Source organism: Toxorhynchites rutilus, chromosome 2 (assembly GCF_029784135.1).
Source record: "Toxorhynchites rutilus septentrionalis strain SRP chromosome 2, ASM2978413v1, whole genome shotgun sequence".
Classification (NCBI taxonomy): Eukaryota; Metazoa; Arthropoda; class Insecta; order Diptera; family Culicidae; genus Toxorhynchites; species Toxorhynchites rutilus.
This window is the reverse complement of record NC_073745.1, coordinates 242,177,473-242,188,448: the sequence shown is the minus strand read 5'-3', so window position 1 is coordinate 242,188,448 and position 10,976 is coordinate 242,177,473. Positions and strand designations below refer to the sequence as shown.

The 10,976-nt window shown below is 35.5% G+C and overlaps 1 protein-coding gene across 1 annotated transcript; it reads right to left on the bottom strand.

The window, feature by feature from the left end:
* Nucleotides 1-374: 374 nt before the first annotated feature.
* LOC129766758 (uncharacterized) lies at nt 375-2,198 on the bottom strand. Its single transcript, XM_055767354.1, has 3 exons — nt 1,923-2,198; nt 1,648-1,863; nt 375-1,577 (listed from the first exon to the last, which is right to left on the bottom strand). The coding sequence occupies exons 1-3, from the start codon at nt 2,196-2,198 to the stop codon at nt 375-377; spliced, it is 1,695 nt and encodes a 564-aa protein (XP_055623329.1).
* Between the last annotated feature and the right edge of the window lie 8,778 nt (nt 2,199-10,976).

Below are 10,976 nucleotides of genomic sequence, written 5' to 3'. Positions count from 1 at the left end.
AGTTTTTGTACGTATTTTAGTGTTTTCAGCATTGGGGAGTGTTCTTGAATTACGCTACGATACATACACTACATACACTCCATGCAAAAAACATACACTCCATGCAAAAACTTCTGGATTTTTGCGGGCCATTGTCCTCGCAAAGGAAGGAAAAGGATCTGAAATAGCCAACAACCTGTCCACGCATATTTTAAAGGACCTCCTAGGAAGACGATAATTCATTTGCAAAGTTTAATGATACACTTAAAAATATTTCAAAACGAAAGTTTATTTATAAAGCATTAAAAACGATTCATCGATGGTTTAAGTTCATTTGAGTATTTAAATTAATTCAATTTTCAGTGGGAATAAAAAAACAAGAAAAAAAAGAAGAATCAAGAGCAGTTCTGACAAATAGTTGCAGCAGAAGTAAAGCATTCAGCGTGGAACCATGAAAGGCATTGTAAGCATATTGTCCAACCTGTCCCGAAATCTGAATCAGAAAACTGGCTTCCGCATTTCTCGCATAGATTATCAGATGAGGTGTCCCCTTTGCCCTTATTTTGCTTAGGCTTCTTCGAAGAGCGTTGTTTTTGTTCTTTTTTGATGGATTTAATGTCTTTCGATGCTTTCGCCTTCTTCAAAGTGTCAGCGTATTGAGCAGACGTTATGTCAGCTGCCTTTTCTGCTTGGCGTTTTCTCTTCGTGACTCTCGGGGTGACCATTTTCGGTAACGGAAGTATGATCGACGGAGATATTTCAAACACCGGGTTATTGGCCGTTGAGATGCTGTCCGGTTCTGCGAAATCAGCCATGATGTCTTCGGGAAGCACTTGAACTTCTTTATCCTCACAGGAAATGCGATTTACGGTCGATTGACTAGGCGCGCCTTCAAGATGCAATCGAAACGTCTCTTCTTCACGAAGAATCTCAGGATCGGGTTGATCAGTCACCGTGGCCGGGGCAAAGTCATCATCGGAAAAAATATTACGATCAAATGGCCAAATTCCTGTTTTTTCGAACCCATTCTCATCAATTTCGGTAGTAGCCGCCTTGATGAATGCAGGTTTTATGAGCTCGGCAACGTCATATTGGCTGACGACTTTACCTGGATTCTGTTGTAGGAACCGCTCTACTTCCTGTGCGTAGTACGTCTTGAAAGGTGCCATAAAGGATACATCAAGCGTTTGAAGTTTGTTGCTAGTGTGAGGTGGTAAAACTAGAACCTTAACAAAGTTAGCTCTAGCTTTCTCGGTAAAAGCTAGGTTCTTCGTGTGCGACGAGTGGCCATCAATTATGAGCAATGCAGGACTGTCTTCAGAAGGTTTTACATGCTCCAAAAAGTGATCGAACCACTCATTGAATATTTCGACCGTCATGTAACCCGATGCATTACAGGCAAATTTGCTTCCACGTGATGCCCCTTTCTTCAAAGCTTCGTGCATCCGCATGCGAAGAAAAATGAAGAACGGCGGAAGGTGTTGTCCGGTTGCGGACATGCACATTACTGCCGTAGCTGTTTCTCCGCGTTCCGCAGATGTAATACCACCAACCTGTTTTTTGTCTTTCAATTCCGACTTAGACTTCTTCGGAGGAACCTGTAAGAAAGTATGAATAAAAAATTTAACTGATTTTTAAACTAACTACAATGCCAAAACAAATACTAACGGTACAAACACTAGTCTCATCTGCGTTCAAAACACGATCTGGTGTCAATTTGGGATCTTTCAGCGCTTCTTCCAGCAAATCGTAAAACGCAGATACTGCTGGCTTATTGAAGCCTCTGGCTCGGGCGGCAGAGGTAGCTTCAGGTTTACGGAACGACAATTTGGGATTTCGTTTCAGAAAATTGCTTAGCCAAGCTTTTCCAGCCATCTTGGTAGACTTGTTGAACGGGTGTGGCAATCCATTTTTTCGGCCAGATCAAAAGCAAGCTTTCGAACATTAGTCATCGTTATTCCATAGAACCTCTTTTTCAAATCCAACAGATCTTGTACCAGCTCCTCTTCTTGTTGAGAATTGAATACGGAATCAAGAGGTCCTAGCCGAGTTGATACAGTTGGACTTGTGAAGTGGCGAATCAGTGTGGATCTTGGAATTGCGTAACTTCTAGCTGCTGTCTTCACCGGCGATCCACTTTTTACAGCCTTAATGGCTTGTTCCAACTGCTGAGCGGTCCATGACTGCCGGTTACTCTTGCGCTTGTAATTTGTAAGCATCTTTATAGTAAAACCAAAAAGTTTTGTTAAATACCCTAGGAAAATACTAGTGTCCGTCTTTCCTTACCTTAATGTGTCCGTCTTGCCCGAACTGGCAGCTTTTTTTCGAATGACCGTAGCTCTTCCTATAAGCGTTGAAAAACCTCTGATTTATCACAGGATTGTTAATGATGGACTAAATAAACACTTACCCGTTGGAGGAACACGTAAAAAACAAAAAATCACGAACTTTTCGCTATTTTCTACGGAGCAAAAATTACATCGAATGGTGCACCCGCGAAGATAATTTTTGTTTTGTTTACAAGCTTGACAGTTCGCTCGTTGGAAATCAACAGTGTGTCTCGAAAGTATTGATACACTTTATTGAAAATATTTGCATAACTAAAATATTTCAAAAAAAATTAGTTAATGAAATATTAAAAGTGTCCATCTTACCCGCAGTGTCCGTCTTTACCTACTTTCTCCTACTTATCTACGATGAAAGAGTTTCGTGCTGTGATGATAAAAACAGTTTTTGGAAGGAGTGCACCCAGATCCTATTTTCATATGTTTAAAAAACTCGGGAGTGAAGCGTGATTTTGTTTATCGAACCATTTCAAGGTACCTTCCTTGTTGGATGACCGGGAAAATCCGGCAGAAGACAACCACCAACGGTTAAGCAAGCAATTAAGATCGTCAGAGAGCGAATTCGACGGTCCGTCGGCATGTTCGAGCTTTTTGAACCCGTCTGACCGAACCTTGTAGTCAACTTCTCGATATATTCTTGATTGATACTTTGATCCCAACGATCATCACGGTCAGCTTTAAGCATCGTTGTAAGTGAGCAGCTTCACATTACAAGATTGTTACATAAAAATGAACCATGAACTGTAATACCTAAATGACTGGTTGAAGTGGAAGAAGCTGAAATTGAACATTAATAAAACTAAGTACATAGTTGTTCCGGCGCGTGTTATTGAAAGTAACATCCCCTGTTGATTGACAATCAGTGGAGAGGGCGTCATCAGTTAAATATCTTGGTGTTATTTTAGATGAAACGCTGCACTTTAACGAACACATAAACTACTCAATAATGAAATCAACTCAAAAATACGGAGTGCTTTGTAGAATAAATCGTTTTCTGACCTTCGAAGGTAAAATATCGATCTACAAATCATTGATTACTCCGTATTTTGATTATTGTGCATTCGTTTTGTTCCATGCAAACAAAAGACAGAGGGGAACTGGGGGTAAGCCCGACCTCATAAGAGAAAGTATTGTTTTATGACATCTGAGGGCACATATTGTTATGTTCCCTCATAGAATCATTGTCTCATTATTATCATTATTTTCCATGACATATAACAGCAATGCCAAATGAAATCGTCCTAAAAATGCAGATTTTAAAAACTTGTATTTTTGATTCCAATGAATGGTAAAACTATTTTTGACGAACTTTGTGGAACATCGAATTTTTAGGAATTTTCGAAACTTCGAATTTTTGTATGTTAACAATCATTTTTGACCACAAATTATGAATCCTGATGTGATTTAAAACGAAAAAGGCTATTATCAATCTCCTTCTAAATGTAGCCATTCTCGAAATATTTAAAAAAATATTTCTAATTTATTGTCTTTTTTATAGTAAATATTCTCTTTCAATATGTTTGTCGTGTTATACCGTCATGTTCATGAAATTTTATGAATTTGCTTATAATTTCCAACAACTTTTCCAATTACATCATCATGGTTCATTTTTTGACTCAAGCGTAACTTTTGAAAAGGGCGTATCGATTTGAGTAAGAGAAATCTTTGATTATTTATATCTCAAAAAATATGAGTCGTACTGAATTAGTGTGTTAAAAAGAGTTATAGAGTATTGTTTGCTTAATGTGAGAAAAAAATATACACTGAGAAGAAAAATTAGTACTCTTTTTTTTATTTACAAAATAAAATTTTAATTTGCGATATTTTTTTATATATATATTTTTTTTTTTAATATAAAATAGAAGTCATGTAGAAAATTTAAAAAATGGGCCCAATATGGTAAACTATTTTTGACGAACTTTGTGGAACATCGAATTTTTAGGAATTTTCGAAACTTCGAGTTTTTGTAAGTTAGCAGTCATTTTTAATCACAAATTATGAATTCTGATGTTATTTAAAACAAAAAAGGTTATTATCAATCTCCTTCTAAATGTAGCCATTCTCGAGATATTTAAAAAAATATTTGTAATTTATTGTCTTTTTTATAGTAAATAGGCACTTTAAATATGTTTGTCGTGTTATACCATCATGTTCATGAAATTTTATGAATTCACTTATAATTTTTGTGGATATTGCAAATTGAATTTTTATTTTGTAAATAAAAAAAAGAGTACTAATTTTTTTTCGCAGTGTACATTTTTTTCATATTCAACCATCAATACTCTATAACTCTTTCTAAGACACTATTTCAGTACGACTCATAGTTTTTGAGATATAAATTATCAAAGATTTCTCTTACTCAAATCGATACGCCCTTTTCAAAAGTTACGCTTGAGTAAAAAAATTCCCAATTGCTGTGGAAAACTGGAAATATTTCCTCTAACCCAAACGGAATACACACTTTCATTCAAATCAAAAATACTTTGTAACTTTGTAACTTTGTAACTTTTTTAACTTTGTAACTTTTTTAACTTTGTAACTTTTTTAACTTTGTAACTTTTTTAACTTTGTAACTTTTTTAACTTTGTAACTTTTTTAACTTTGTAACTTTTTTAACTTTGTAACTTTTTTAACTTTGTAACTTTTTTAACTTTGTAACTTTGTAACTTTGTAACTTTGTAACTTTGTAACTTTGTAACTTTGTAACTTTGTAACTTTGTAACTTTGTAACTTTGTAACTTTGTAACTTTGTATCTTTGTAACTTTGTAACTTTGTAACTTTGTAACTTTGTAACTTTGTAACTTTGTAACTTTGTAACTTTGTAACTTTGTAACTTTGTAACTTTGTAACTTTGTAACTTTGTAACTTTGTATGAAACGCTGTACCAAGGCACCTAGAAGTATATCCTAAGGTGAGACCGTTTCGTCACTAACTTGGTTAGGGGAGCGGTATATGGAAACAGTACTGAAGAAAGCAGAAGGGGAATTATTTTCTTGTAGCGTGAAAGAGACAGACTGATCACGAGCGAGTTTCTGCATTAGCGTCTTGTGTTTTGTTTACAAAAACGAAACACAATAGACTTCTAATATGGGTGAAGAGTGGTTTTAGCAAGTTGGCCCACCTTAGGATATACTTCTAGGCGCCTTGCGCCTATTAGAAATTTAACCCCCTTCCAGTTGACCGATTGATCTGAAATTTGGAACACATCTTTATCTCTGGTGTCATTATAAAACTGTGCATTCCATGGTCTTGAAAAACCAAAATGGCGGATTACATATGTTCTCATAACCCCATCAATATGGGTTTTCTCAAAACCCCATCAATATGAGTATCGAATGAAAAGGCTTGACCAGTGAACACAGTTATTTATTAAAAATATAAATCCAAGATGGCGGCCGCTACCAAATGGCGGATTACACATTTTCTCAGAATCGCTTCAATATGGGTATCAAATGAAAGGACTTGACTAGTAGAACACAGTTATTTATGAAAAATGTTAATCCAAGATGGCGGCCGCTACAAAATGGCGGATCACATATTTTCTCAGAATCGCTTCAATATGGGTATCAAATGGAAGGGATTGACTAGTAGAATACAGTAATTTATGAAAAATACACATCCAAAATGGCCGCCACCACAAAATGGCGCCATATCTTTTTTCATCAAAACCGCTTCAATATAGGTATCCAAAGAAGTTCTCGACTAGTAGAATATAGCAGATCATGAAAAATCCACCAAATCCACATGTTTGTAGGGTTGTCCCACATTAGAAGAAAATTGAACACGTTCCTGTTGACTAATTGATCTGAAATTTGGAACATACCTTTAATTCTACTGTCATTATCAAACTACGAATTCCATGATCTTGAAAAATTCAATTTACGCAAATACTTGCGATCGAGCGAATTCAGAAGAAATTCATGCGATTTGCCTTGCGTCAGCTCCCATGGAATGATCCCAGTTATCCTGATCGCTGCTAGTTGATCGATTTAGAAATCATCGCTGATAGGCGTAAAAAATAACAGCGACTATTTATCTTCGACCTCATAACTGACAACGTGGATTACCCCGAGTTGCTACAGCAGGTTCCGTGGAATATTCCTCCTCGTCGTTTCCGGAATCTCCCATTATTCCTAATTCCTTTCCACAGAACGATCTATGGCTTTAACAACTGTTTTAATTTATGTTTGCGATCGTTTAACAATGTGAGGAGGTGAGGAGTTTGATTTCACTTTGTCCAAAAATGTGTTTAGTGTTAGAATAAAGCGTTTATACTAATTTAGTTTGTAAGAAAACAATTTGTACGACGTAGCCGAAGATGGTGGAAATATAATATAAATGGTCGACTATGTATTTTTTGCAATTCCCTCAATATCGGTATCTAATGAAATGATTTTTTTGACTAATTTTTGACTAATAGAATACAGTACATCATGAAAATATTCAGAAGAAAATTGGGAAAGAAATAAACGTTGGATTTCCATTATCCACAGTTAGTTGTAGTTAGTTGAAGGAACGGATGTGATGACTAATAACTGCTACTTACCATATTATTTTCTAGTTCTTAGTACATTAGACCGTTTAACTTAGAAAGTTTTGTTAACTCTTTTCATTTTCTAGTTTTTGAGTAAATTATCTGTATCATTAGTATACTTCGCTACATTAAAACCGTTCAAAAAATTTATGTTTTTTCAATTTTTGTTTCTTACTTTACTTTCTTTGGAATATTCCGATGATGTACTTTATTCTATTAGTCAAATCATTTCATTTGATATCAATATTGAGGGGATTGCAAAAAATACATAATCGACCATTTTATGGCTGTGACCATTTCGGATTTATGTTGTTCATAGTGTAGTGTATCCTCCAAGTCAAGTCATTCAGCCATTTTTTAGGGGCGGCCAAATGAAATTTTTCAAGAACATAGAATACGCAGTTTAGTAATGACAGTAGATTTAATAGTATGTTCCAAATTTCAGATCATGCAGTTAAAAGGAACGGGGTCAATTTTCTATTAATGTGGGACAACCCTACAAACACTCAAACATACATACAAACAGGGCAAGCTGAACGGAACCATTGAAAAGTAATTGTTTATTTGGGAACTGCGGTTAAATTGGATTTAGTTTTTTCATGATCTACAGTGTTCTACCAGTCGAGTACATTCATTTGATACCCATATTGATGGGCTTTGTAAAAAATATGGCACCATTTTATGATGGCGGACATTTTGGATTTGCATTTTTCATAATTTTCCATATGTAATCCGCCATTTTGTAGTGTGTTTTACTAGTCAAGCCCTTTTATTTGATACCCATATTGATGGGGTTCTGAAAAAATATGAAATTCGCCATTTTGTAGTAGCCGCCATCTTGGGTTTGTATTTTTCAGAATTAACTGCATTCTACTAGTCAAGTCCTTTCATTTGATACCCATAGCATTTATCCAATATGGAACTATTCTAAAAATTATTCAAAATTTCCGAAAATGAAAAATGAATTACTCCGGATAATTAAATCTAAAATTCCGGATAATCGAGTATGGGGGAAATTAATTAATTTAAAGAAAATTTAGAGAAGTTATTTGAAAGGACTCAAAACACATTTTTGAGATGATACTCATTGGATAGAGTTTATTTTTATTCATCTTCAGCCAAAATTTTGTTGGCCGGAAAAGGGTCTGAGTTATGGACGGAAAAGGGTTACAGTTATGGGCCAAAATGTATACGAGTTGTAGGAGGAAAATTTATAAATTCAACGAAAATGGACATAGAAATTTTTCACACTCGAAAAAAAAATTGAAGGAACAGAGTGCGAAGTCGAATTTTTTAGGAGATTATTGAAATGCTTCAAAATTATGAAATATGAACACATGAAGATGGGATATAAATCACTTGAATGCATAATTTACATGGATTTACACGGAATATTTTACAGAGAAATTTTGTATCTCGATGTATGTAGATTAGTGGACAAAAATATCGGGAAAAAATGGGAAATCTAAATCATTTAATTTGATAAATAATATATATCGATTTCTATCTGTTTTTTCAAAGATAACAAATCCAATTAACGTTATCAACTATCTTTTATCTTTCATCTTTGATGATTTCTATTACGATGTTGTAGGACCATTCAGTACATGGATATTATTGTTTGAACGACAAATTTTGAATTCGTATTTGATGATGAATAGTTCAATAAATAATCATCGAAAAACAGTTTTGAAAACTCCAATAAATTTTATACACCCAGGATTTTTGTTAATCAGGGGGGTTTGGAAAATCCGCGAAAAAACTTAGTTAACTAAAAATTTACGTGAGAATCGTGATATGATGAGCATTAATTTTCGTCATAAGCACTAAGTTTCGTCACAAGCACAAGCCCAATCACTATCGTCATATGCTGTGAGACAGCATGAGGGAAAGATGTGATATTGGTCAGTTTTTTTTTTGCGCGGGGACCCCGTAAAAAGCGCGTTAATTGGAAAATTCACGAGAAAGAAAAACCTCGTAAATAACCTCGGCGTACAAGGATAATTTGTTACTTCGGCGAAAAAAAATTTTTAATTTTCGCATCGATTCACATTTTTACAGAGATTTGAAAATCTGCTGTAGTTCTGCAAATATTGCAGCAATTATTAATGTTTATAGGCAAATTCCCAGCTGTTTTTTTTTCAGGTTAAATCTTGGAGTTAATTGAAGGAACGCTCTATCGCAAATTGTACCAGAACTATGAAGCATTACGCGTACTCTCGGAACGATTCGTAACTTTACATTTCACCTTGACATCATTCAACATTATTGGATTTGAACATGACGCTTGGGACTAGCAAATCATTCTCGTTGTGCAATTTTCGGTGATTCGAGCTTTAAATGGTCAATAACGACGCCGGCCACGTCCTTACAGTCACCAGGGGAAGGGAAGGAATGTTAGTATGATATTCGACGCCCGAAGGCCAGAAGGGTCGCCTCTATAGCGTAGTTCCCTAGCGTTTATCATGGAAGGGATAGTTGTTAGTGAGAAGAGGCAAGAATCAGGATTCACTGAGGTAAGTGATGTGATTATGTAAACGCGAACTATCGACCACTCGATGAAACGAAAATCTCTTGTAACACAACACGCGGCAGAGATTATCATCAGGCATCCTGAGAAGGAAAATCCTGTGGAATTTATTGGAACGACCATATATTCCATCATTAAAAGCACATCACTTTTTAGCGAAGTACAATCACGACGGCGAAGAGTTAATGCCACCACTGGATGGGCTATATCGATGGTTCCCTTGGTTATGATACATCTTCTATGATGTTAATGTTTATAGGCAAATTTCCAGCTGTTTTTTTCAGGTTAAATTTTGGAGTTAATTGAAGGAACGCTCTATCGCAAATTGTACCAGAACTATGAAGCATTACGTGTACTCTCGGAACGATTCGTAACTTTACATTTCACCTTGAAATCATTCAACATTATTGGATTATTGCATTATTGGACTTGACTAATAGAATGCAGTTAATTCTGAAAAATACAAACCCAAGATGGCGGCAAATTAATTTCATCGGGAACTTCGCGCTCGATGAAAATATAGGGTCCTATTATATAAATCGAATCGAGGATTCGATACAATCACTATCACTTTCACACCGAGTGAAATAGTGAATTATAGAAATCGAGGAAATCGCTCGATTCGATTTTCACAACTGAAATATCTCGAAATAAATACACATTCACCTAAAAAAAACTAATTCGATATGAAATCACTTCGTCTGTTACCTCGCGCAACTTGCCCTGATTTATGATTGATTTTCTATTTATAAAATAATTATATAATTTATTATCAATTAGCATCGGCGGAAAATGTTTCTAAATGACATAATTAATAAACAGAGATATTTCAATATTCTATTAGGGACACTTAGAAAAAAAGAGCAATAATGGCAACACAGCATAACTTATCGTTACTTGGCTCGCGTAATTTTTACTCTCCTGCTTTGAGCCAAAATGAACCATCACTTGCACACAGAATCGTATCACGCATGCGTGTCCGAAGCACATGAAACGAATCGAACACTCCCGAACACAACACTCGGTACTCATAAAGCTGAGTGGTGATACCAACACTATGCAAGAGGCGAATGAACTGCAAAGTTTAAAGCCTCTTAAAAACACAGAATTGAATTGAACACTATGCAACTCGCAAACGAATGTGATTGCGCTAATGGCAATCACCCAGAATATCGCATTCATCCTGCGTGGGTGTGCGCATCTAATATCTCGTTTTTACAAAAACTCAACCACATGCTAGTTAAAAAACATTAAACTTGACTTCACTGTTACTTATAAATTGCACTGCCAACTCAATTCTTCTATTTTTTTACTACGAAAATGTACCGATAACTAGAGCTTCAGAACAGTTTCGCAACACACACACACTCTACGAAGGGAAACAAACACGACCTAACACGAAGCCGAGCGATCGACGGAAGCGATAAACGGACGAATGAACGGACTGTACAAAGTATTCGAAGAAAACTTTCTCATTGGATGATAATTTAAACTTTATCGAAGTTTCAAATTCCGCAGGAAACAATTTCATCGAGAAGGATCGCATACTTTTCGGGAACTAACACTTTCTACCACTTAAAGGACGCA

Coding starts and splice junctions, on each gene's coding strand:
- LOC129766758 (XM_055767354.1), bottom strand. CDS start 2,198: ATGCTTACAAATTACAAGCGCAAGAGTAACCGGCAGTCATGGACCGCT. Junction 1,864..1,922: donor ATGGAATAACGATGACTAAT/GTTCGAAAGCTT, acceptor CCGTTCAACAAG/TCTACCAAGATGGCTGGAAA. Junction 1,578..1,647: donor ATGAGACTAGTGTTTGTACC/GTTAGTATTTGT, acceptor ACTTTCTTACAG/GTTCCTCCGAAGAAGTCTAA.